At 32.3% G+C, this 27,765-nt stretch overlaps 4 protein-coding genes and 1 long non-coding RNA gene across 6 annotated transcripts; 4 read left to right on the top strand and 1 right to left on the bottom strand.

Moving 5' to 3' along the window:
- The first annotated feature begins 2,936 nt into the window (after positions 1–2,936).
- On the top strand, positions 2,937–4,003 carry LOC108820350 (uncharacterized). The gene is made up of 2 exons (XM_018593300.1): positions 2,937–3,639; positions 3,738–4,003. The coding sequence occupies exons 1-2, from the start codon at positions 2,937–2,939 to the stop codon at positions 4,001–4,003; spliced, it is 969 nt and encodes a 322-aa protein (XP_018448802.1).
- A 1,720-nt stretch (positions 4,004–5,723) lies between these two features.
- Positions 5,724–9,088, top strand: LOC108821054 (pollen-specific leucine-rich repeat extensin-like protein 2). Its single transcript, XM_018594099.2, has one exon. It carries the CDS (start codon positions 5,781–5,783, stop codon positions 8,031–8,033), a length of 2,253 nt encoding a protein of 750 aa, XP_018449601.1. The 5' UTR covers positions 5,724–5,780; the 3' UTR covers positions 8,034–9,088.
- A 2,573-nt stretch (positions 9,089–11,661) lies between these two features.
- LOC108819005 (B3 domain-containing protein REM19) lies at positions 11,662–13,889 on the top strand. Its single transcript, XM_056993065.1, has 4 exons — positions 11,662–11,924; positions 12,705–13,026; positions 13,094–13,293; positions 13,380–13,889. The coding sequence occupies exons 2-4, from the start codon at positions 12,789–12,791 to the stop codon at positions 13,626–13,628; spliced, it is 687 nt and encodes a 228-aa protein (XP_056849045.1). The 5' UTR covers positions 11,662–11,924; positions 12,705–12,788; the 3' UTR covers positions 13,629–13,889.
- Positions 13,890–14,907: 1,018 nt separating this feature from the next.
- Positions 14,908–16,291, bottom strand: LOC108820861 (B3 domain-containing protein At1g49475). 2 transcript variants are annotated; one of them, XM_018593881.2, is made up of 3 exons: positions 16,060–16,284; positions 15,495–15,939; positions 14,908–15,407 (listed from the first exon to the last, which is right to left on the bottom strand). In XM_018593881.2, the coding sequence occupies exons 1-3, from the start codon at positions 16,189–16,191 to the stop codon at positions 15,403–15,405; spliced, it is 582 nt and encodes a 193-aa protein (XP_018449383.1). In that variant the 5' UTR covers positions 16,192–16,284; the 3' UTR covers positions 14,908–15,402. The 2 variants fall into 2 exon arrangements, with proteins under 2 accessions (XP_018449383.1, XP_056849044.1); XM_056993064.1 differs by lacking the exon at positions 14,908–15,407 and having other exon boundaries at positions 15,484–15,939; positions 16,060–16,291.
- Positions 16,292–17,578: 1,287 nt separating this feature from the next.
- LOC130498567 (uncharacterized) lies at positions 17,579–19,225 on the top strand. The gene is made up of 4 exons (XR_008937457.1): positions 17,579–18,029; positions 18,107–18,208; positions 18,398–18,471; positions 18,605–19,225. It is a non-coding gene; the product is annotated as an uncharacterized LOC130498567 (long non-coding RNA).
- Positions 19,226–27,765: the final 8,540 nt, after the last annotated feature.

Here is a 27,765-nt window from a genome sequence, read left to right as displayed (position 1 = left end):
CTGTAGCTCACCGCTCCTACGCCGACTTTTCCAGCTTCCCTTCTCCGGATCTTCCCCTGCGACTACTCCTCCACAGCACATTAAAATACACCGAGGTCAGTACTTCCATTTCTAGTATCATCGTTTGTTTCAATATGGTATCTACCTCTCTTTCCGGAAAGTATCTTCCTACCAGTATACGTGAGTCACCTGCATCTGACCAAACTCTCATCCGTACAGCTTTCTTTAATATGTGGGCTTGGGCCTTGGTTACTATTGGAGGTCTTGGCCCAAATGTTAATATCAAGTATGCCTCTTCGCCCATGGTCTCCTGCCCTGTTATTTACCCTTCTAGCTCACCCTTCTTAATGTTCATCTCTAAATGAACGCAGTTAAGACTTCTTAATTTTTAGGTTGTCAACGGTTCTAGCTTCTCACTACCAAAACAAATCACCAAAAGTCACCTTATGAACTTAGGCATTGCTCTATCAGTTATTCACTTTGTAAGCGATTTTGGCTACATGTACCACTTCTCGTTCACCATGAAAATGATTCAGTTAAGGAATGGACACTATCACAATATTCATTCAATTAGAAGATATTACTTCACTCTTTAGTGAAGAGAAATTTTTCATCAAGATCTGCTGAAGGAGGACCTCCAACCATGGAGACAGTATCTACCAACGCTTTCAAAACTTTTATTATTGGTGCAACAACGTTGGTGTTCTTTTAAACAATAGTTTAGGGTTTTATAAGGGAAGGGGCTCTTTCGTTTCGATAGAAGACTACGAGAAAACCTTGAAGTTAAGAAGGTGATTGAAGATACATGGAAAAAAGCAGGGAAAAGAAATGTGCAACACAAGATCAAACAAATAAGAAGCGCAATAGTCTTATGGAACAAGGAGCAACAGAGAAACAGCAAACTCCTCATCAATCATTGGAAGGATGAACTTGAAAAAGCCATGACAAGTCCTACTAATAATGAAGATCTCCTCACAAAGCTGAATGCAGATTTAAAGGAAGCCTATAGAGCGGAAGAGGCTTATTGGAAATAAAGGAGCAGAAATCTATGGCTTAGCTTGGAAGATAACAACTCTGCTTACTTTCATGCCCTAACCAAAGGAAGAAATGCGATTGATAACTTCTCTGTACTGGTAAATGATGAAGGAAATCCGGTGTACGCTGAAAAGGAGACCACAGCGACCATTGAGGCCTACTTGTCTGAGCTCTTCACATCAATACCAGGCGATAGAATTTCAGTTGTTTCCAAAGCGCTGACTCCAAAAATCACTGATTCAGAGAACCAGGCACTTATCTCAACACCAACTGCAATCGAAATACACTTGGCTCTACTTGCAATTCATCCAGATAAAGCTCCTGGCCCGGATGGATTCTCAGCAAGTTTCTTCCAAGCAAACTGGCCAACTGTTGGCCCGGAAATTGTTACTGAGATACAGTCGTTCTTTACCTCTGGTGTAATACCAAGATCCCTAATGATACTCACGTCAGATTGATCACGAAGAACTCTGGGGCGGCTACAGCGGTAGAATATAGACCAATTGCGCTATGCAACGTCTACTATAAAATAATCTCCAAGCTGTTGACTCAAACAAGTCCTCCCGGAGCTGATCTCGGAAAATCAATCTGCTTTTGTACAAGACAGAGCCATTGTAGACAATATCCTGATTTCTCACGAAGTACTGCACTTCTTGAAGACCTCAGATGCTTCGGTTCGCTGCTCAATGGCAGTCAAGACTGACATGAGTAAAGCCTATGACCGCTTGGAATGGGATTTTATTGAGGCTGTCTTCCTCCAACTCGACTTCCACCCGATCTGGACCAATCTGATCATGCAATGCATAAAGACAGTCTCCTACTCTTTTTTTGATCAATGGCTCTGCGCAAGGAACGGTAAATCCAAAGCGTGGGATCAGACAAGGGGACCCACTCTCTCCTTTCATCTTTATCCTCTGCAGTGAGGTGTTGTCTGGCCTCTGCAGGATTGCTCAAGAAGAAAAGAAATTACAATGAATCCGAGTGGCTACCAACAGCCCTAGAATCAACCATCTGCTCTTCGCCAATAACACACTCTTCTTCTGTAGGACGAACACATCAAGTGTCTCTACACTGCTTAAAATCCTCTCCCAGTACGAACAAGCTTCAGGCCAGCGCATCAATCTGATGAAATCAGGCATTACATTCTCAAACAAAACCCCTCAACACCTCAAGGATAAAGTGAATATAGATCTGGGAATTGAAAAAGAGGGAGGAGTGGAGAAATATCTAAGCCTATCTGAGAAGATGACGAATCAGGCAAAAGGCGACGAGCTGGTCCACTAGACACCTCTCACCATCTAGGAAGATGACACTTCTCAAAGCTGTACTCTCAGCAATCCCCAACCATTCGATGCAGTGCTTCAAATTACCATAATCTCTATGTAAGAGAATCCAGTCAGCGTTAACCCGCTTCTGGTGGGATTCAAAGGAAGGGAAACGTGGAATGTCTTTAATTGCTTGGGAAACAATGATCAAATCGAAAAGAGATGGAGGGCTGGGGTTCAGAGATATTCAAAGCTTCAATGATGCCCTCTTGGAAAAAGTCAGTTGGCGTATTTTAACTGCCCTTCCTCCCTTCTAGCACGCATACTAGCAGGTAAATACTTCCACAATCAGGACTTCCTTCAGGTCAAAGCCCCTTATGTGTGCTCCCACGGTTGGAGAGGAATCCTTATTGGACGCGAGTTGATAAAAGAACAACTAGGATGGGCAATTGGCAATGGAGAGAGTGTTGAGGTTTGGAACGATCAATGGCTCTAACCGGATAGAAAAGGAAGACCTATGGGACCTGCTACAGAAAGCTCTAAAGATCTAAAAGTCTCAGCACTTTTCAGGGAACAGACATGTGAATGGGACACGGGAAAATTGAGAATCTGTTCCCCCTCCTACAAGGTACAATCATGGCGATCAAACCAAGTAAATGTGGAGGCAATGATAAGAGAATCTGGCTGAATCATAGCACAGGCCAATACACTGCAAAGTCAGACTACTTCATTGCCCTAGAAAAGAACTACCCTATGCTGATGGAACCAAAAGTCCACCACCAAGACTGGAATCAAGACATCTGGAAAGTTCCTATGACGCCTAAGATAAAGCTACTAATTTGGAAAATCAAACATGGCGCTCTACCAGTGGGAGAAGTTCTAATGGCAAGACATATTATTCCCTCCTCTAAATGCATCAGGTGCGATTGTTCTGAATCTATCATCCACCTATTCTTCCAATGTCATTTTGCTCGTAAAGTTTGGGATTTAGTACCTGTATCAGGAGGCTTTAGATGTGACCAAGTGGAGACCTTTGACGAGGGCTGGAAGAAAGCGCTTCAATCCCCTGTTCTGCCTCCCATAGGTCTGATCGACTGCTCTATTGCTCCCTGGATCATCTCAGCAATTTGGACGGCAAGGAATCTGCTAATCTTCCAAAAGCGAGAATTCTCAGCACAAGAAACTATAGTTAAAGCTATTTGTGATGCAAAGGAATGGAAAGAAGCCCAATCTACCCTCTCTACCCCATCGTGTAAAATGCCATACCAGCCAAGCAAAGGTGATTCAGAATTTACATGTAGGTCTGATGCAGCTTTGAAGAAAGAGCTCAGTTCTGGCGGTCTGGCGGTCTGGCGTGGAGTTTCTACAACTCGTCTGGAGTGAGAATCAACTCACATAGTGAATCTGTTGCGTTTGTGATTTCGTCCCTTGTGGCAGAGGGACTAGCAATTCGTGCGGCGATGGTGCATGCAATTGCTCTGCAGCAGAGGACAGTGGTCTTCAAGTCGGACTCTCTTCCATTGGTGTCAGCGATTGTCGATGATTCAAGCTACTCTGAGATTCATGGAATCCTCTCTGATATTCGTCTCATATCTATCTCGTTTGTTTCTGTTTCATTTTGTTTTAGCCCTCGAGAAAACCTTAAATTCGAGTATTCTTTGGCTAAAAAAGCTTTAAGAGACTTTGTATTAAACCCGGTTTAACCAAACCAAATGAATGAAATTTCTGGTGTTCAAAAAAAAAAAGTGAAGCGTCTCTAAGGATCCTTTCACCTTTTTAACACATATACTAGGAATAATAAATAGTTTTATGTAGATAATATTTAATATATATATATATATAATACATATACGTAAAAATAGAGAAATTTAAATATTCAATTATTAAAATTCACATGTAAATATTATATATAGTATGCAGGCATAAAATATGATAAAAATTGTAAAAAAGAGAACACAAAAATATGCATTAGAGAATACAAATAATCCACATCATGTCTTATATTGAAAAGTTGAAGGTCGACATATTTGAATAAAATAAAATTATAGTATGGGTTTGTGTTCGTAAAAAATAAAAGAATCTATCTAAAGTTTGGAATAGGTCTTTCACTTAAAAATAAGAAGACGTAGTTTGATTATTAGAAAGTACATAAAATATATCAAAACTATTAAACCGTATATCCTCTTTCCATATTTAGGCAATTACTAATAATTGCGATCAATTATAATTAATAGGAATGTTTGTATGGTAACTACATATACAAAACTTGAATGGTATTGATCTACTCAGTCTTGATATATTTTTCCCTATTAATTTAGTTTTTTTAAATAATGATAAAATCTCCTTTTTTGAAATTTTAAATTGATTATCAATAAAGAAAAAAATACAGGAAACTGAGGTTTATGTTTTCATGAAAAAGAAACACAAGTGAAAAAATCTCTTTGATAATTATGTATCGTAAATCTTCTGTATTCTTATAATTGACCAAAAAAGTATATACATGATTCTGATATACTACTTTTTAATAATAATATGCTAAAATAAATAGAATCCCCTTTGTACATAAAAGTATATACATGTTTTATATTTATCTGCTTTTAGTTTGTATCAAGAATGGTTTAATGTATTTTTATGTTAACATATTGAATGTTTTAGATTTCAAAAAAGCTATGTCACTGCTGAATTAATATTTATTCAAACATAGCATGTGCTTAGTCAACAGACTCAACACGCATTGATTCGGCATTAACTAAAAACATTTATTTCTTAAAATGTATAAATGTAATAAAAAATCATGCAGTAAAAATTAGTAGTACCAATGGCATTGTATGTAATAAATCTAGTATATTAAGGATAGTTATATATGAAGATTGAGAATGTATGTGAAGATGACACGTATGAATAATGACAACATTGTAATATATTTACTCTTTTAAAGTTATTGTTTTTTGCTTCTTGATTAATACTAAGGGAATATCTCATTTTTGTAGTTGTAGTCTTCGTTAATTATCTTTTCGTTAAGTATACCTCCAGTTGTAACCATTTAAGTATATTCAATTTAACTTAATATAAACATTTCTTGTACAAAAAAAAAGAGAAGTTCTCCTATAATATATTGGTTATGTGGATCATAAAATAATGATATACAGATATCTGAATTCTTCTAAATTTATATATTGTTGTTCAAAATAAACAATGGAAGCCGGTCAGAAAATTTTCAGTATGTTAACCGTGTAGATTTGTAATTGTTTGAAATCAAAATTTTTTTTTAAAAAATTGCTATTTTTATAATCACAGTAAGCAATAATAACCAATTCTAAACATTTAATAATAGCAAATTATGAGTTTTTTTTTTCTCTTTTTCCTTTTCTATAATTACCGTTCTTTCATTCTTAGATTTTTCTTTCCAAATTGTTCTATTAAGCAGCCTTGGGTTTTTCCCAAGGTTTCCCATTCAACCTTGAATTAAAATAAAAAAGAATGGATAAGCCTTTAGGCTCCTTTTACATCCTCCTCCTTATTTTCCCCATCGTTGTTGCCACCATCAACGAGGAACCTTCATTCCCAGAAAACGCTCATCTAACAAATGACTTAGACCAAAAATGCGTTGACATCATTAAAGTTGATCCGAGTCTCAAATTTGAAAACGACCGTTTAAAAAGAGCTTACATTGCTCTTCAGGCCTGGAAGAAAGCTATATATTCTGACCCGTTTAAAACCACAAAAAATTGGGTCGGACCGGATGTGTGTTCTTACAACGGAGTTTATTGTGCGGAAGCTCTTGATGATCCCAGCCTCAAGGTTGTTGCTGGTGTTGATTTGAACCATGGGGATATTGCCGGACATTTACCAGCAGAGCTAGGTCTTATTACCGATCTAGCTATGTTTCACATCAACTCAAACCGGTTTTGTGGGATTATCCCCAAAAGTTTATCAAAACTCGCATTGATGTACGAATTTGATGTTAGCAACAATCGGTTTGTTGGTCCGTTTCCGGAAGTTTCACTCTCGTGGCCGTCTTTGAAGTTCCTCGATCTAAGGTACAACGAATTCGAAGGATGTTTGCCATCAGAAATATTTGATAAAAATCTTGATGCCATTTTTTTGAACAATAACCGATTTGAATCCGTTATCCCCGACACGATTGGAAAATCGGCTGCCTCAGTTGTGACGTTTGCAAACAATAAATTCAGTGGCTGTATACCAAGATCGATCGGTCAGATGAAAAATCTGAATGAGGTTGTTTTCAGTGGAAACAATTTAACTGGTTGTTTCCCGAACGAGATCGGTTCTCTTAATAATGTGACAGTTTTTGATGCGAGCAATAACGGATTTGTTGGTAGTTTACCATTGACCTTGTCCAGTTTATCAAGTGTTGAGCAGTTGGATTTGTCCAATAATAAGTTAACCGGATCTGTTGTCGACACATTTTGCAAACTGCCTAATTTGGAAAGCTTTAAGTTTTCGTTCAATTATTTCAATGGAGACGCTGACAGTTGTGTTCCTGGGAAGAACAATGGGAAACAATTTGATGACAGGAGTAATTGCTTGAAGAACAGACCGAACCAGAAATCTGTTAGTCAATGTGTACCGGTGGTTAGTCATCCTGTGGATTGTAGCAAGGACAAATGTTCTGGTGGTAGTCAAGGTGGATCTCCACCATCAATAAAGACACCAGAAATTAATCCACCAAAACCAAAAGAACTGGTTATACCTAGGCCTGAAGAATCACCTAAACCGGAACCACAAAACCCAGCACCAACAACTAATGTACAACCTATACCTGAGCATGAGACACCAAAACATGAATCTCCTAAATCAGAAAATCCTACAAACAAACCTGAAGTACCAAAACCTGAGGAGACACCTAAACCACAACCACCTAAAACTGAAGAATCTCCTAAAACTGAACAACCAAAAATTAATTCACCAAAACAAAAAGAAACACTGAAACCTGAACCACCAAAAAATTCAGAGACTCCTGAACAAGTTTCACCCCCGAAGGAAGATCCGTATAATGCATCTCCGGTTAAAAACCGTCGTCCACCACCACCACCCAAGGTAAAAGAAATACAGGTACCACCACCTCAACCACCAATGCCTTCTACGCCGCCACCTCATGTTTATTCTTCTCCTCCGCCTCCAGCACCTGTTAATTCTCCATCTCCACCAGTTGCCTCTCCTCCACCTCCATCACCACCTCCCCCAGTTAACTCTCCTCCTCCACCACTCATTTTCTCTCCACCACCACCAATTCATTCCCCACCGCCACCACCAGTTTATTCTCCGCCTCCACCAATTTTCTCACCACCACCACCACATATAATAATTCAACCACCAATCCAAGCTCCAACACCCTTTCAAGCCCCATCACTTATTCAACCAACAATTGATGCTCAATCACCAGATCAAACCCAACCACAAGAACCAAGTCCATCACCATATCAATCACCAGTTCAAACCCCAACACCAGTTTCCGAACCGGCTCACGCTCCAACACCAATCTCTAAGTTGGTTGATTCCCCAATACAATCAAATGAACCGGTCTCATCACCAAAAGGAACAGAAGAAAATGATGCGCCAGAACCATCACTCTCTACTCCCTCATCGTCGCCTTCTCCATACGAAAATGTTGCCCAACCACCAGAAAACAACAACAGCGATTTTACTCTACCACCACATATTGGATTTGGATATGCGTCTCCTCCACCACCGATGTTTCCTGGCTACTAAGAAAACTATATGTGGCAGATTACCAAAAAAATAGCAGTTTTATCCATTTTTGAAGCTAGTTTAATTGTAACAAAAGATTTTTGAAAATAAATCTATCTTATTAAAACAGAAGCACAAAGTTGGACCTAACTTATTTCTAGGTAGAAAATTTAAAAATAACTATACAATATAATTAAGTCAACTAAATCAAACTATATCATATAATTAAGTCTAATACATTTACTAATAATAACAAAAAGCCTAACATATAGCCTATTTATATGGTAAGACTATATATCGTGATTATTAATGATAAGATTTCCAAAACGATTTTTATGGTAAGTAGTTTCTGAGTATCCACAAAAGCAATATTCATGGCTATAATACTAGATCTTCTGAAAATTAAGAAATAATAAAAATGAAATCCATAATTTCATGAAAACTATATAATCTAAGTCGATGTTCAAAAAATAGGTATTTGATTTAAAACGAAACCCGTAATTTCAAATTTATCATTAGATATTAAATATTTATTAATATTAATACTTTTAATTTATTACATAATCTAACATAGAGATATGACATAAAAATATAATAAGATTTAAGTTAATAAGTATTTAAATATCTAATGCTAAATTTGAAATTAACTTTAAAAATTAAAAATTAAAAATTTAAATCAAATTGGATGATTCATCGGTTCAACGGGTTCCTTTGTGGTTTAGCATTTTTGCTGGTTTATCGGGTTTTAAAATAATGATATTTCTTAAAACTCTAACTGTATTACATCTCGGATCACCTGTTCAATCGCAGATTTATGTCGGGTTTAAAAATATTGATTTAAATACAAAAATATTTAAAATAGACAAAAATCTTACAAATTAATATCATTATTAATAATGTTGTTGATAAAAATTCATCATAAAATATCCCGCGGTTTCAAACCGCGGGTCAAAATCTAGTGCTAGTTACAATTGAGCATTGCATATATTGTTTGTTAGATTGATTACTTTGTAGTAGAAGATATTTGTGGAATGTAACATAATATTATCCTTAAAAGTTTACATTCCTTTTAAGTATTCACTAGATTTTGACAGGTTCTTTGAAAACGCAGGATACTATCTCGATACAAAACTTTTCTTTAATGGATACCATATATAATTAATATTTGATCTTAAATATTTTATTTCAACATCTTAATTCCTTTGAAAACGCAGGATACTATCTCGATACAAAACTTTTCTTTAATGGATACCATAGATAATTAATATTTGATCTTAAATATTTTATTTCAACATCTTAATTAATATTTGATTACCAAAAAAATAGCAGTTTTATCCATTTTTGAAGCTAGTTTAATTGTAACAAAATATTTTTGAGAATAAATGCTAGTTACAATTGAGCATTGCATATATTGTTTGTTAGATTGATTACTTTGTAGTAGAAGATATTTGTGGAATGTAACATAATATTATCCTTAAAAGTTTACATTAATGGATACCATAGATAATTAATATTTGATCTTAAATATTTTATTTCAACATCTTAATTTTTTATCCCGCGCCATTTTTTCATATTTTATCTCAGACTTACGATTAAACCAATCTAGTGACCAATATATAATATTATTCAGATTTAGTGAAAAAATGTATCAGTTAAAAACTATATAAACCCCAATAAAGAACTCGTAGTTCGACACCGCTTAACCCTATGAAAAACCCAAACAAAAATCTGATAACATTTAAAAAAATTAATTATTTTCATATAATTTAAATACTACATAAATTAAATAAATAATTTTACTTGTGATTCTTTAGACTTAGATAAAAGATGTTATTCTAGGAAAGTGGTAATAGGAAAAACAATAATTTATTGATGTAAAATATTATTATTTTCGTTATTAATAATTTATTATAATTTTAAATTCTTATTTATTTTAATATGAAAAAATTAATTGCATGGTAATTTTTATTTAGTTATTTATATTATCTTATCTTTTAGCTAAATTTCTATTTGGTATAAAAATTAGTTAAATAATTTATTTTCATGGCAAACAAAAAATAAAATTAAAATAAGATTTTAAATATTTAATTATATTTTGTAAATAAAACTTGGTTTTTATATTATGATATAGTTTTCAATAGTTAATAATATTGTATTTATATAAAACTCTATACCATTATTAATTAATTTATTGATTTGGGGTACGACCATAGTCGACCCTTTGACCTAGTGATCCAAGTAGTATCAACTTGGAATATTTGTTTAGGAAAAACGTGTTGAAGACCATAAATTGGATAGAAATTCTTATTCGTGGATAATATGGTATATATGAAAAACTTGAAAAGACAAATTATTTAGAAGAATTATAAGAGATTCGTTAGAGCTAATCAGATATGCGAAGGGTGAATGTCGAATGTGGTTTGAAGAAAATGTGAAGAAGATACATGTGCAGCAATTACTAGTGACAGATCAAGTAGTATGCTGGCCAGCATTTATTTGGTGTATGGATCATGAACTCTTGAATCACAGTTCTGTAGATGTAGATGAGCTTGGAAAGATTCTTCAAGACATAACCAACTTTTGAGAATAAGGAATCAAATGATACATGTGTCATCTCTGGAAATGGAAGTAGAAGCACTTTCTTAGACTATGGAAAGTGTGTTACAATATTCAATATGTTTAGCATTTTCTAATATGTTATAAGGGCATCTCTGACCACAAAATTTGATGTTGAAATCACATCAAATTTGGTGTTTTGGTGTAAAAATTGTTTTGTCATCTCCAACCATCACACTAAATATTACATTAAGAGTAATACTTCTTCTATTACTAAAAAAATCATTTTTTGGAAAAATATTTTGTTTTAAAAAGATGTATATTTTATGTTTTCTATGAAAAATTGCAAACTTTAAAAAAGATAATTAGTTTTATTAGATTACTATTGACTAAAAGCTGTTGAAAATTGAAAATTACAAAAAATGATAAATTTATTTTAGTGATGTAATGTGTTTTCTTAATATATGTGAAAACACTAAAAGACTATCTTTTAAAAACGGAGGGAGTATTATATATTATTTGATGTTTTCAGTTTAATAATTTTTATATGTTTATTATTTGAAATTGATAAATAATTGTTTTTTGACATCTATAAATATTTTTTTATAACAAATAGATATTATGTTTACATTCATATTTTTGGTTTAGCAAGATTATACATTTTATGTATTTATTTTATATATAATATTATATTAAAAATTACAAACTATTAATTATGAAAACAACATAACAAATAATAACATTTTTGTTCTAATAAAATTTCTATTAGTTAGTAATACAAGTTTAACTAATTCTAAAATAAAAAAATAAGAATGTTATTTTATTATTTGGTGAGTTTAGTCTCTATGATTAGCCATGGTTAATAATTTACGTAGTTAACTATCATTTTTTCTATATTATAGCCAACAGAAAGAAAAAAAATTGAAACAGAATGTCAAAAGAAATACAAAAAAAAAAGACAAAAGCATTTATTATATTACCAAAAAGGAGAGTAAAATTAGGTGAAAAGGGTAGTTGGTGGGGGCGATAGGCTCTTAATTAGTTAACCAAAACAAGAACCGAAAAACGAGTCAACTCACCGTTTCGACTTACACCGAGTCAAGTTGAAAACACACAGATTTGACTCGCTCGAGCTTTATTAGGGTCAAGTTGTGTTTTTTCCCCTTCTCTCTTCAAAACCAGAGAGAGTGAGAAAGACCCTCTGACCAAAGTCAAAACTTCTTAAACTTGGTTTCAGATCTGAAAAGGGCTTCATCGAACTCTCCGGCGTCGTTTCATGATCTGACTCCCTTCTTCTTCGTTATCTCTTTACTTAGGTAACTGTTGCTGACTATCTTAACATGCCTGCCAGGCCAAGTAATTGCTCTCGTCTCTCAAAGAGTTTTCTTCTTTTCTGCATTTGACTTGTGAAAGCTTTTGAAGAATCTGTTGTTGGGTTACTCGATTATGTTGAAAAGTTTGTTCTTTTGTGATTTATGTACTGAAAATTGAGTGAAAAGTGTCTCCCTTTTTGGGTTTATGTTCTAATGTCTAAAAGTCTACAAGAAAATGTTTTTGTGTTTTTTTTTGTTTAGTCTTGGGTTAGTGATTTATGTTTCTCTAACAGTGAAAGGAGTGGACTTTAAGTTGTTTGAAGCAGTTTGACATCTGAACTTTTTAGTTGACTTTGGTCTTAGTATGTAATGCATAATGAGTTTGGGATCTATAGTCTGTTTTTATGTTTTTTGTTTAGTCTTTTTGTTTGTGATTTATGTTTCTCTGATAGCGAAATGAGAAGTTGTTTGAAGCAATTTGACATGTGATACTGCTAAGATTGTGTTTTGGGTGTCAGTATTTGGAAGTTGACTTTTGTCTTAGTATGTAAACGCATCATTGGAACCCTGAAACAAGCATAGTGTATCTGTCGGCTTAAGAGGGGAGAGAGAAAGTTTAGACCTTTGACTATAAAGAGAGTTTAGCTTTGAGACTGTGGCTAATTAGTTGACTTGAATGATGGTTTTTTTACAAGGCGGAACTCTCTTCACTCCTGCCATTGTGTGTGTTATTGATGCTTGCTGATTCTAAACTACACCATGTTTGATATCTTTTTTTTTTTTTGGTTTGCTGTTGCACTCACAGTAACTGATGGTCATGTAGGACTAAGCAAAGCTGACAACACAATCTGGTTTTAAAGACGGTTCCTTTTAGTTTTCACTCACAAAGACCATTTCAAGTGCTCTTATGAACATGGATTCAGCAAACAGTGAGTTCAACAAACGGGCTAGATTGTTTGAGGACCATGAAAACAAAGGCTCCAAGGTGATTCATTCAATGATCCCTGAATCTACCACACCCCTGAACAAAGGGTATGACGCTTCTACAACCACTCAAAACTTGTTCGTTGAATCAAAACCTGAAGCTACGACGCCAAAAGTCCTTAAGAAGAGAGGAAGGAAGAAGAAGAATCCTAACCCGGTAAGTACTTAATTCTTGACTTCTACTTTTAAATAGTTAAAAGATTCATACTTTTTTGTTGTTATGTGCAGAGGAAACAAACTCGTCAACTCCAGGTGGAGAGGACTCAGAGAACCGCTCAAAGTTCTACGAAAGTGCTTCTGCTAGAATGAGAACTGCAACTGCAGAGGAAAGAGAGAGAGCCATCACTGCAGCCAAAACCTACGAACCAACCAATCCATTCTTTAGAGTTGTTCTGCGACCATCTTATCTCTACAGAGGCTGCATCATGGTAATACAAACTTTTTTAAAAAAATTATGATTTCAGGTTGATGATTTTTGGTGAAAAGGACTAAACTTTTACCTGTTTCTTAACAGTACTTGCCTTCTGGGTTTGCTGAGAAGTACTTAAGCGGGATATCTGGCTTCATCAAGATCCAGCTAGGGGAGAAACAATGGCCAGTGAGGTGTCTTTACAAGGCAGGGAGAGCTAAATTCAGCCAAGGATGGTATGAGTTCACGCTTGAGAACAATATAGGTGAAGGGGATGTTTGTGTGTTTGAGCTTCTCAGTACTCGGGACTTCGTTCTGAAAGTCACTGCCTTCCGCGTCAACCAGTACGTGTGACTCTTCATGAGCGGTCTTCGTTCCCAAAGTTCAAAAATTTCATGTAGGGTCTTTTATCTGTTTGTTCTGAGTGAAATTTCAGGTAACCGTGCTTTCAATGTGATTAAGTATTCGAAGATTGAGTGAAAAACTCTGTATGAATGGGTAGTTAGGGTCAAAGTAGAAGATGTTATTACTTTTATGTGAATGTTGACTATGATGTGGTTTAAGGGTTTTGGCTCCGAACAAAAATTTTAACCATTTACTCAGTTGGTGAGCTAATGATACGACTACTTAACATGTTTGATGTAAGATGATAATATCACAAAATTTAAAGACTAGGCAATTTCACTTCAAAATGAGTTAAACACAATACAGATTCATTTCAACATAGGACATCATTACATTACACGGGCAAACAAAGTTCTTACTACAATTAATCGTAAAGTTCTTGCAAGATTTAGACCAAGACAAGCACACATTACGTTACAACAATTAAGCATGCAAAGCCTATTTGTAGGGAAAAGAGAAGAAAAAAACAGAAAATACAGAAACTATTACAAATTATTTTAGAAAGCTGATTAAAAATACAGAAACTATTAAAAATACAGAAAATACAGCCTATTTTAAATGTTTGAGTTCGAAGTTGTGGAGAGAGAGTCATCAAGCCTCCTGAGCTTTTCCTTTCTTGGCTGCCAAGAACTCAACTAGTCTTTCAAGAACTTTGTTGACAGAGCCACAACCCATCAACTGTTGAGCAACCTTGGCAGGGCTAACTTCAGCTCCAGAATTGAGTCTTTGATCTCATTGAAGAGCTTCTGGGTAGTGATGTTGAGATAGTTGGAGGCCAGAATTTCAAAGGCATCAGGTGTGCAGTAAGGCATGTGGATATGAACATCTATGCGTCCTCCTGCCCTCAGCAACGCTGATCCAAGCTTCCATGAGATAGTTTTATCTATTTTATCTATCTTGCATTTAGTAGTGTTCTGAGTGAAATTTCAGGTTCCTATGTTTTCGGTGTGATCAAGTGTTAAAACTCTTTGTCTGAGTAGTAGTTAGGGTCAAAAGTAGAGATGTAATTACATTTTTATTGTCATCAACTTGGTATAAAACTGGTGAGTAAATAAGGAGTGTTGTTTATGTGAATTTTGTTTATGCTGTGGTTTAAGAGTTTTGTTTCCAACCATTGGTTTAGTTGGTGCTAATGATATGACTGCTTAACATCTAGTATGTAAGATGATAATATCACAAAATATAGAGGAGGGGGGGGGGGGGGGGGGGCAAATTCAGTTCAGAAGTGTTAAACGTAATACAGACTCATTTGAACATGAGACAATACATATTACACAAGCAAGCCAAGTTCTTACTACAATTAAGCCTTAACTTATTAGATTTAATACATAATAAGCACGCATTATGTAACTAAAATTAAGCATGCAAGCCTGTTTAAGAAGCTAGAAACAGATAGCTACCCTGCGGTTAGAAACTGCAGAACATTTGAAGGGGAAAAACAACAACAGAAAAACACAAGTCTTAAGAACTTGTGTTTTTACTACAATTAAGCCTTAACTTATTAGATTTAATACATAATAAGCACACATTATGTAACTAAAATTAAGCATGCAAGCCTGTTTAAGAAGCTAGAAACAGATAGCTACCCTGCGGTTAGAAACTGCAGAACATTTGAAGGGGAAAAACAACAACAGAAAAACACAAGTCTTAAGAACTTCTCTTACTACTCCTCAAGGCTCTCTTATCTTCTTGAGTCTCATCCATAGAATTAGTCTCTTCAACATTAATCTACGACAAAGATGAACAACCAAATCACATACATGAGAAGAAGAAGAAGAGAAACCCACAAAATTTTAGTTTGTCTTCAAACATTACCAATAGTAATCGTCTCAGACTTGACGCTAACTCTTGGCATCTTCTTCAACAAATTTTCCAAGTCAATCGCTTCTGCATCACTGGAATCATTATCACTACTGTCAACCCTAGTAAACCCTTCTTCTTCATCATCAGTATCCATAGCTTCCATCACTTCATCATCATCACTCTCAATGACATGAACTTTGTCCATTGGATAATCAATCTCAGAAGCAGACACATCAAAGATCATAACACGAAAACTTGAGTTCCCTTCGTAACAAAAGTACAGAAAATGACCTTCGTTAATAGAATGAGCCTCTGCAAACTCACTCCAACCCTTTTCCAACCAAACCTTATTACCGGTTCGTTTGATCCGAATGGGACGCTTGAAACCAACAGGAGTTTGGATAGTCACAGTTTCAGTGAGTTTAGGACCTAATCTCACAAATCTTGCCGGAATCTTCTGTATAATCCACACATGCATGCAAGCAAGTTTCAAATAATTTTTATAAAAAAAAAAAGGGTAATAATTTCGGCCTAACTAATCTAGTAGTAATAATTTTTATGTAGTGTTTTATTTTACCATCATTTTTTCCATGATTGTTGGGAGAATGATCTTGATGAACTTCTTCACTGCCGGTTCTGGCTCTGGTTTTTGCCTGCGTTGAGATGCTGCCGACGTGATTCGAGCTGATGCTCTCCGAGTAGTGTTCATGTTTACTTTCTTTCTTACAGAGAAGAGGGATATGAAGAGAAAAGAGTTTTTTTTTTGGTTATTTCTTGTTAGATAAGGGTTACATTGATTTAGACAAGTCACAGTAAATAACGCGTTGGAAAATTAACTTTTTCAGCTCTTTCATATTCCCAAGATTTTCTTTATTTCTCTTGTAATAACTTTTCTCCACCAAAATCATTAAAGTTGATAAAAATGAGAGAAAAGGTTTCCCTGAAAAAAAGTAAGCCACGCCTGAGAAAACGGTACAAACGAAGCACATATAACGTGACCACAACGTAACTCACTTATTTGGTAGTGAATTTTTAATCAATACGGATAGATAGATAATCAACGTATATTTTTACTTAATAAAACTTTTTGACGACAAATATAACAAATTAAATGAAGATAAATTGATGAAAAAAGCATGTGAAATATATTTCACACTAACCTTTTTGCTATGCTTGCAACCAAGTTTGAATGGTGGAATTGTTTTATCTCGTTTTAGTAAGATATTCAAAATTTTATAGGTAAATCTCATACTAAAAAACATTATTGCTATATCTATATGAAAACGTTCAGAAAGCACGTGAAAAAGTTCCCTATTTTAGTGAATTTAGGCTTTGTCAAAAATGAGTGAATGAGCGAATACATGAGCAGCTTCGTTCCGGTTACATTTTTTTTTGATAACCCAAGGTTTGATCTCTGGAGGTTTAGGGGGCCATTGTGAATACTTCACTGATCACATGCTGTGGTAATCTGAGCGGGATTCGAATTTAGATCCCGTATGATCTATTGAACGTTATACTATCACCTGACCACTAACGAGTAGTTTTGTGCTTACATTTTTTTATAAAATTGGATTATATTTGTATGTTTATTTATTGAAACTTTTTGATAATCAAATCTAAGTGAGTTAACGAATAAAAGAAGCAATTCTAATAAACTGGGAGTTAAGTCACAAACAAAATATTCTAACCAAATTAAATAGTAGATAATCACTGTAAATATATATATATATATATATATATATATATATATATTTTATATATCACAACAGTGAAAATAAATATAGTCTTAAAAATATAAAACACTTAGCCAGTTTTGTAATTTAACCTAAAAATAGAAGATAAAGTCATTATAAATCAATACTATACTAAAAAACAAATATAAGCCATGGAGAGGGTGTCCACGTCCTCAAATAAAATCGACCAATAGGAAAAGAGATTTACGCCACGTCATATGCTTAAAAAACTTTCGATATTAGAGTTATGGACTAAACTCAGGTTTGTTCTTATGGGTTCTCACAATTTCAGTTGGCCCATTTGTGAAGTGTCGTCGTTGTAATAGAGAATTATTTTTCTGGCTTCAGACAGATCTCCAAACACAGAGCTCCACCATTTGTCGTTTCGTAATCTCTCAATCTCCGGCAAACTCTACATCTTCCCATCTTTAATAACTTCTTCATTAATGGCATCCTTTCGTATCGTCTCCATTAACTCTTCTTATATAACTTCTTCATAGATCGAGGAACTGCATCTCGAAAAATGACTTGATTCCTCTACTAGGTTTTCTTTACAGCATCTCATCGAAAATCCCTCTCTCTACTTCTCCAGTTGCTCTAACTGGAGCAGTGCATCACTGCATCTCATATCAAGTCAAAGCTTTATTGAACCGGGGCATATTTCAACCCATCACTGACAATGTCCTCCTCCGCTGCGACTGTTGCTCAAATAGGCGTCTCCTATCTCTGCCTTGGTATGACTTCTCAGTTCGTTGTTGGCCGATCGTCCACTCTTAGGATTCAAGGACCATCAAGAAGATTGGTGAATTCTTGGGTATCATCACCCTTCTTCTGACCTTCTTTTTAATATACAAACTAACATATAATAAAGCAGCGTTACATGGATTTCAGATAAGGGATCTTTGACTGATATTTGCATATCGGGAAAACAAGGCTCTGCTTCACATAACAAAACTGCTCACTGCATCCACTTAGAAAAATTCAGGACCTTTTGTAAGCTTTTCAATCATCATTATCTATCCATCTTTAATTGCAAGTTTGATATACTTCAAAAGAGATTCATCGAAATTTTGTTATTTTGCTTTGCTGTGTATATCATGTTCATTTATAGTTTTGTGTGGTGGTCTGAGAATGATGTTGTTCCCATTTACATATTGTTTTGGTCTTTGGGTTTTATTGTAGGTATAAAACCTAGACTGATTAGAGGCTAAGATCGAGACGCTGAGTCTCACTCTAGAGAATCAACCAGAGTTTTAGTGAGTTATCACATTCTTTATTGAATGAGCGCGTACATCTATGATTCGTTGAGGAGTAATAAGTTATTAGTTTGTTGGGTTTTCCTTAGATAGAAGAAAGATTGAAGTTAGCATACTTTTTTGATCTCTGTAGTTTGTCAAGAAAACAAGGCGGGCGAGGACCGAACCAGTGAATCATTCGATATCACCATTCACCGGAGAGGCAGATCAAATAAGGCAACTCTTCCATCTGCAACACAAGAGATTTGTGGTAGATTAGATGTGGAAGGCATGGACCTTCAAAGAAACTGATTGCAGGTTATGTCAATTTCTCTTTACAAAGTATGAAGCAACAATTCAAGGAATACAGGTCAAGCGTGATTAAGGGAATGGAAACGTCTTTAGTTGTTGGGCTGAGGGGATAGAACTGATACAGTGGAAATAAACATATTTGGAAAGGAGCAAAGTATTTGTATTGTCACCTCTGAACTCATTGCAGGCTCAAACCAAACATGGAGAGTGTTGGAACCATAATAAGGTTAGGTTACTTAAGTCTATGATGGATTCTGAAACTTCTCAAGACTACTGCCTTTTGTGAACACGCTCTACACCAAAGCAAGAAAAGAGGAAGCGGGTTGCAGAGGGGGGGAGTAATGATAAGTTTGGTAATTTGGTTGTCACGAACTTTGCATCGGAATGGTTATGGTCTTGGGTTCATTATTAATTCAAAAGCTTTTATGCAAGTAACGAGAGTTTTTTTTATGTTGACTTTATCAAATTATCAAATAACAAAGTATCAATCTTCTCTCTTCTCTTACGATAAGCAAGTATCGAGTGTTTCTCACCCATTTTGTCACAGATCAGATAAGCTCAAAAAAAATAAAATTCTCTTCAGAATATAGTTAATTAGTCACCAGTAAATACGATCTCAAATACCACTTGCATCTTAATATGTCTTTCAGTCCTTCCACTAATATACCAACTATCATAAACCTAGCTGATAATCACCCTACCTCCACAGCTCCACCGCTCAAAGTATCCACAGCTTAGCAACAAAACTCTACAAGTTTAAAAAAACGAATTTAGAAAGATGGATCACTCTTCCGAGATTAAGCAATTCATAACCCCACACTTGCACCAAATAAATGTTAACTTTTCTACTTAAATAACAAATAAATATTACTCTTGCAACAGAATAATAAAAAAGAAAATACCACAAAAATCACTTTAACAAATAAATACAAATAAATTTGTTGTTATTGCTTATATCCATAATAAATTTAATAATTTGATAAAAATATTTTAGTTTAATGATAAATTTAATTATTATATGTGTATATATATTACTAATTATAAAAAGTAAATAATAAGAAAGAAAAATGTAGATAAACACAAAATAAATACATGGAGTTATATTTTTTTTTCATCTTCATTTAATTTTTGAAGATAAAAAAGAAAATATAATCCCATGTGAAGATGCTTATCACGAAAATAATAAAATCTAAACAAATTGTTATCATTATAAATCAAAATGAGTTTAAAAATCAAAATAATTCTACAATATATAATATTTATTTAACATACAATTATAAAATTTAGAGGCACTTATCCGCGCGTAGCGCGGAAAACGATCTAGTTAAAATAAAATCCACATAAGTTAAACTTTAAAGTTATATATGGTATTATTTTTATTTGAACCAGTCGTCTATTATTATATTTATTTTAATATGAGTTGGTGGAGTAACTCATTTAGATTATAGTTAAGGTGATATGAATTTACGTTGAAGTATATAAACTGATACAATAGATGACCTGAGTGAGTTAAGCCATGAAATAATAAAACTCATGATGACCTGACGTGGATAGTTGAGGTAGCTTTGTTCATTTTGACATGCGAAGTGCGTTAGAGCACACGCATCAGTGATCTCTTCCACTCAGTTTATCATTTCTAATTAATAAAGAATTAGAAAAGCAGGAGAGAAAGACCAAAAAGATTTCGAATGGAAAAAGCAGTTCAAACGGTGTAGATCAAACAGATCATGCAGATCAAGCAAAACAAGTCTCAAGTGTTCGAATGATGCAGCGGGAGAAAGATAGTTCATTCGCAAGTGCAGTTCTCCTACCCCGGAGTTACCATTCACATTTTTCTATTTTTATGCTTCAATGATAAAATCAGTTCAAGCAGTACAGATCAAATGTGTAAATGGGAAAGTAGATCAAAGACAGGATAACTGCTTCTGCTTTTTTTTTTGTATAGTACACTGCCATTCATATTTTTTGCAAGTTTTAAAAAAGAGGCACGACATCTGCATATGGACTCATTTTTTTTGTTTTTTTCCTACTTAAAAACAGATCTCATGCAGGACATTCTTTCCCCTCCACTTTGAAGCTGTTCACGTATTAATTTATTTTTTCCAACAGATAGATTACTTTTTATAAATAATATTATCTAATAGCACTACAGTAACAAACACACACATACTTTCACAAAACTTAAAAATCACATCTCCTTCTCTTTCTTGCTCCTTTATGCAAGTTTTTTCTTTGTTTGAACTGAATTCTTTTTTTGAAATATCTTATAAATATTTAGAAGTTCATATGTTAATGTTTTGTAATGATTATTGCAGCGATAACTGGAGACTCTTTCCTTGCCAATTTGCCAAGGACATATGGTTCATTTGTTGAACTAATTTTTTTCTAAATATGTTAACTTCATTTTATGTTAAAATTAACTTTTTACTATATTTATAGAATATATACAAATAATTGTAAAATATAGCAGATTTAATTAAATACTAGGTATTTTCCTGCATCATGTGCAAGAGTAAAAGTTTTACAACTAAAATTATATTTAACTTTTTAAAAACACCTTTTATTTTATTATTTTCGTACAATATATAATTTTAAGTTTTTCTATTTCAATTATATGTAAACGTAAGATAAATAAATAATTTTATATTTAAATTTATATTTGATAATATATATGTATATATTTAAAATTATAGTCTTGAAAAGATTTTTTATCTATTTCTTTTGATTAAAATATATTAAATAAAATTCTATAAAATTGAGCGAAAATTTTGTTAAATATATAATTATCAAAAATAAAACAATAACATTCTAAAATCTGTAGATACTAAAAGAAACTAATGATATTGGGATTAGAAAATTATAATTTTTAAGAAATTCTATAAAATTATGAAGAATGGTCTTAGTAAAATTATATAGATTGTAAAAATAAAATTTACTCACTTATGTTTATGTATTGTTTATATATTATGTGTTTTGTTATTTTGGTCTAATTTTTATTATTTAAATATATAATTTGCATTTGTGAACTGCTTTTGATATTCATAACTATAGTAAATTACTTGATCCGCTTGATCTGCATTCTATTTTCCCAGCTCCGGATGAGTCAGAGAAGTGTACTTGCTACTCTGTCGTTACAGCTAGGACTCTCCCGTCTCCTATGAGGGTTCTCATAAGTATCCACAACCAAGGGTCCTTAGAAGGCCATATGTTGGACTGCGTGAATTGTGGGTATCACGGTCCAATACTGGGTCTGAAGAGAGGGACATACTACGTCTTCTTGCGACCTTCACAAATCAACCATGTTCGTCTCGTCTGATCTTAAGAGAAATACATACTACTGTCTTCTTTCGACCATGTTCGTCTCTTCTGCCTGATCCGTTTGATCTGCTTGATCTGCATGATTTCTTCGAATGGTAAAAGTAGTTCAAGCGGTGCAGATCAAGCAAATCAGGGTTCGAATGGAAGGGCAAAACAAAGGCAGTTCTCCCGCACTTAAATCACCATTCACGTTTTTTCTGTTTTAAAATGCAGTTAGCGGGAGATCTGCATGCAGTTCAATATTTTTGTCTTTTTTTTGTAGAAAAAGCGGGAGATCTGCATGTAGATCTCATCCGCTAACATTTGATGGTGTTTGCGAAAGATCTGCAAATATTCAAATTTTAAAATATTTTATTTATTTTAATAAATAGAATACTTTCAATTATATTTTACTCACAACTTTAATAATACTAAAACTATCATTGATTATGTATTTATCTTCTATTTTCGTAATAAAATTTTAAATTTATTTAAATTATTATATTTACATAATGTGTGTTTAATTATATGTATTATGCAAATATAGTAATATAATTTAAATATATATACTAGTGAAAGATAATATATATATATATATATATATATATATATATATATATATCATTAATTTTAATATTTTCATAATTTGATTTCAAAGTTGTAGTAACATGGATTTAGTGCAAGATTTATTTTGTTTATGTACTTTTTATATTATGTGTTTTTATATATTTTATTATAATTTTTATTATTTAAACTTATAATTTATTTTATTTGAACTATTTTTACCATTAAAAATTATAATAATTGTTTGATCTGCAAGCATGATCTATTTGATCTGCATCTTTCCTGCACGATCCCTTTGATCTGCACTTGTCCAGCTTGATCTGCATGATCTGCTTGATATGTCCTGCTTGTACTGCTTTTACCATTCGAAACCAAGCGGAACAAATGCAGATCAAGCGGATCATGCAGGAGAGATGCGGATCAAGCGGATCATGAAGGAGAGATGCGGATCAAGCGGATCAAGTAATTTATTATATGTATGAATGACAAAAGTAGTTGAAAAATGTAGATCAAGTAATTTATTATATTTATAAATACATATATTAAATACAAACAAATATAAGTGCTATTTATATGATTTTTTAAGTATAAATTATTTTATCAAATATTGTTAAACAGATTAAATAATATATATATATATAAATATTTAAATATATATTTTTTAAAAATACACAATTGAAAAAAACATGTAAATAATTTTCACAATAAAATAAAGAAACAACATGCAATAAAAAAAAGAAGAGAACATCTTTATACTAATTACTATTATTTTATTACCATAACAAACACACACATACTTTCACAAAACTTAAAAATCACATCTCCTTCTATTTCTTGCTCCTTTATGCAACTTTTTTCTTTGTTTGAACTGAATTCTTTTTTTGAAATATCTTATAAATATTTAGAAGTTCATATGTTAATGTTTTGTAATGATTATTGCAGCGATAACTGGAAACTCTTTCCTTGCCAATTTGCCAAGGACATATGGTTCATTTGTTGAACTAATTTTTTTTGAAATATGTTAACTTCATTTTATGTTAAAATTAATGTTTTACTATATTTATAGAATATATACAAATAATTGTAAAATATAGCAGATTTAATTAAATACTAGGTATTTTCCTGCATCATGTGCAAGAGTAAAAGTTTTACAACTAAAATTATATTTAACTTTTTAAAAACACCTTTTATTTTATTATTTTCGTACAATATATAATTTTAAGTTTTTCTATTTCAATTATATGTAAACGTAAGATAAATAAATAATTTTATATTTAAATTTATATTTGATAATATATATGTATATATTTAAAATTATAATCTTGAAAAGATTTTTTATCTATTTCTTTTGATTAAAATATATTAAATAAAATTCTATAAAATTGAGAGAAAATTTTGTTAAATATATAATTATTAAAAAATAAAACAATAACATTCTAAAATCTGTAGATACTAAAAGAAACTAATGATATTGGGATTAGAAAATTATAATTTTTTAAGAAATTCTATAAAATTATGAAGAATGGTCTTAGTAAAATTATATAGATTGTAAAAATAAAATTGACTCACTTATGTTTATGTATTGTTTATATATTATGTGTTTTGTTATTTTGGTCTAATTTTTATTATTTAAATATATAATTTGCATTTGTGAACTGCTTTTGATATTCATAACTATAGTAAATTACTTGATCCGCTTGATCTGCATTCCATTTTTCCAGCTCCGGATGAGTCAGAGAAGTGTACTTGCTACTCTGTCGTTACAGCTAGGACTCTCCCGTCTCCTATGAGGGTTCTCGTAAGTACCCACAACCAAGGGTCCTTAGAAGGACATCTGTTGGACTGATTGAATTGTGGGTATCACGGTCCAATGCTGGGTCTGAAGAGAGGGACATACTACGTCTTCTTGCGACCTTCACAAATCAACCATGTTCGTCTCGTCTGATCTCAAGAGAAATACATACTATTGTCTTCTTTCGACCATGTTCGTCTCTTCTGCCTGATCCGTTTGATCTGCTTGATCTGCATGATTTCTTCGAATGGTAAAAGTAGTTCAAGCGGTGCAGATCAAGCAAATCAGGGTTCGAATGGAAGGGCAAAACAAAGGCAGTTCTCCCGCACTTAAATCACCATTCACGTTTTTTCTGTTTTAAAATGCAGTTAGCGGGAGATCTGCATGCAGTTCAATATTTTTTGTCTTTTTGTAGAAAAAGCGGGAGATCTGCATGTAGATCTCATCCGCTAACATTTGATGGTGTTTGCAAAAGATCTGCAAATATTCAAATTTTAAAATATTTTATTTATTTTAATAAATAGAATACTTTCATTATATTTTACTCACAACTTTAATAATACTAAAACAATCATTGATTATGTATTTATCTTCTATTTTCGTTATAAAATTTTAAATTTATTTAAATTATTATATTTACATAATGTGTGTTTAATTATATGTATTATGCAAATATAGTAATATAATTTAAATATATATACTAGTGAAAGATAATATATATATATATATATATATATTAATTTTAATATTTTCATAATTTGATTTCAAAGTTGTAGTAACATGGATTTAGTGCAAGATTTATTTTGTTTATGTACTTTTTATAATATGTGTTTTTATATATTTTATTATAATTTTTATTATTTAAACTTATAATTTATTTTATTTGAAATATTTTACCATTAAAAATTATAATAATTGTTTGATCTGCCAGCATGATCTATTTGATCTGCATCTCTCCTGCACGATCCGCTTGATCTGCAGTTGTCCAGCTTGATCTGCATGATCTGCTTGAAATGTCTTGCTTTTACCATTCGAAACCAAGCGGAACAAATGCAGATCAAGCGGACCATGCAGGAGAGATGCGGATCAAGCGGATCATGCAGGAGAGATGCGGATCAAGCGGATCAAGTAATTTATTATATGTATGAATGACAAAAGTAGTTGAAAAATGCAGATGAAGTAATTTATTATATTTATAAATACATATATTAAATACAAACAAATATAAGTGCTATTTATATGATTTTTTAAGTATAAATTATTTTATCAAATATTGTTAAACAGATTAAATAATATATATATATATATATAAAATATTTAAATATATATTTTTTAAAAATACACAATTGAAAAAAACATGTAAATAATTTTCACAATAAAATCAAGAAACAACATGCAATAAAAAAAGAAGAGAACATCTTTATACTAATTAATATTCTTTTATTACCAGTAACCATTTATCTTCTTTATAAAATTTTGCCAAAACGTAACAAAAGAATACTGAAGTGCTGTAAAAAAAAAAGTTAGTAGATAAATGACTATTTAATGAATCGATCCATCTCTATGCAATATTAAAATATATTAAAGAATTTTCAATTAATTTAGTTTTAAAGAGTTATCTATTAGTAAAAAAAACAAATTGGTGAACAGCTACAAAAATGGGGTAAAAGTAGGACATGCATTATAAATGTTTTTTTACACAAAAAGACAAAAAATTAGTATAAATGCAGTCCTCCTGTCCTGCTTTTAAAATTTTTAAAAATACATGATTGGCAATAAAATAAGTAGAAAAAGCAGATAGAGATGTCATGTCTTTATCTTGTGTTTCCATTCATACAATTACTTGATCTGCACCGTTTGAACAACTTTTACCGTTCGAACCCAGTGTCCGAATGGAGCAGCGGGACAAGTGGTTCTCTTGCACATGCAGTTCTCCCGCACTTCATTCTCTATTTTCTGTTTGTAAAAGCAGTTCAAGCGGGAGATCTGCATACAGTTCAAGCGGGAGATCTGCATACAGTTCAATATTTTTTAGTCTTTTTATGTGGAAAAAGCAGGAGATCTGAATGCAGATCTCACCCTCCAACATTTGGTGGTGTTGATCTGCTTTTTTTTTGTTTGGTCAATAAATAACTTTGTTAGAACGGATAACTTTAAAATATATTTATCTAATTTATGAATATAATATTTTATTTTATTTTATTTACAACTTTAACAATGCAAAATTATAATTCTTTACCTATTATTTTTGTCATATAATTATATTAAGATAATGTATATTTCAATTATAATTTATTATGTATATCTACAGTAATATAGTTTAAATATGTATACTAATGTAAGAGATGCGTATTTTGTATTATGCAAATATATAGTAATATAGGTTTCGAATGTGAAAAGCAGTTCAAGCGGTGCAGATCATGCATATCAAGGCTTTGAATGTTGGACAGGAGAAAAGCTGGAGAAATGCAGTAGAAATTATAATACAGGACAAACTGCAATTTATCTCCATTCATGAATTAAATGCAGAACAAAAAATAATTAATAAATTAATAATGTTCTGCATGCAGATTATTGTTATGTTGATATTTTGGACTGCAAGCAAATGGGGGAAGGAGGGAGCTCGTGATGATGCAGGTGACCAATAAACAATTTTTGTAGTTTTTTAATCTATCAACTATAAATAATATAATATTTTATTTCTTTGATTAAAAATAAGTTAGATATTATATTCACTAGTACTTAGTTAATCTTCACTTATTCTTTTGAAATATATTATGACACAGGTATACTTTGTATAAGTAATATAATTTTAATAACTAATATTTGTCTTATAAACTGCTATATTCTAATATTTTGTATCCTTTTAAAATATATGATCAATAAAAATCATGTATTATTTATTCAAAAAGTAATAAAAATTTTCATATAAATTAATTAAATCAATTTATGCATATCCTTTCATATTTTAAAATTCATAATTTAACTGCATGTAATTTTATAGTTACTTAATATCAATGAAATATCAAACGTATTTTTTGTTCTTGCATATGCATTTATGTATTTTATATTTTGAAAATATAAATAAAGATTTTGTTGATACAATAACTTTTATAAAATTGACAATATTAGTTCTATAGTTGAATTAAATGGTAAGAAAGAACCAAAAATCAAATAAAAATACAAAAAAAAGAACAAAACAAGAATACTCTTTATAATTTTTGTAGCTGTGATGAATTTTTATATAATTTTAAAATTTACTATACTTATTAAAATGATAGTATTTAATTAGGTCTGAGAATTTTAACATGTACGCGAAAACCCGATCTGGAACCAACTAAAAAAACTGA

The sequence above is a fragment of the Raphanus sativus genome, chromosome 8 (genome assembly GCF_000801105.2).
Source record: "Raphanus sativus cultivar WK10039 chromosome 8, ASM80110v3, whole genome shotgun sequence".
Taxonomy (NCBI): domain Eukaryota; kingdom Viridiplantae; phylum Streptophyta; class Magnoliopsida; order Brassicales; family Brassicaceae; genus Raphanus; species Raphanus sativus.
The sequence above is the reverse complement of the archived record's forward strand: the minus strand, read 5'-3'. Positions and strand labels throughout refer to the sequence as shown.

Bases quoted from the DNA above. Each gene is read 5' to 3' on its own strand.
- LOC108821054 (XM_018594099.2), top strand. From the start codon at position 5,781: ATGGATAAGCCTTTAGGCTCCTTTTACATCCTCCTCCTTATTTTCCCC.
- LOC108819005 (XM_056993065.1), top strand. From the start codon at position 12,789: ATGAACATGGATTCAGCAAACAGTGAGTTCAACAAACGGGCTAGATTG. The intron at 13,027-13,093 runs GTACTTAATTCT...TGTTATGTGCAG, and splicing joins GAAGAATCCTAACCCGGTAA to AGGAAACAAACTCGTCAACT. The intron at 13,294-13,379 runs GTAATACAAACT...GTTTCTTAACAG, and splicing joins TCTACAGAGGCTGCATCATG to TACTTGCCTTCTGGGTTTGC.
- LOC108820350 (XM_018593300.1), top strand. From the start codon at position 2,937: ATGGCGATCAAACCAAGTAAATGTGGAGGCAATGATAAGAGAATCTGG. The intron at 3,640-3,737 runs GTCTGGCGGTCT...CCCTTGTGGCAG, and splicing joins GAAAGAGCTCAGTTCTGGCG to AGGGACTAGCAATTCGTGCG.
- LOC108820861 (XM_056993064.1), bottom strand. From the start codon at position 16,191: ATGAACACTACTCGGAGAGCATCAGCTCGAATCACGTCGGCAGCATCT. The intron at 15,940-16,059 runs GTAAAATAAAAC...TGGATTATACAG, and splicing joins CAATCATGGAAAAAATGATG to AAGATTCCGGCAAGATTTGT.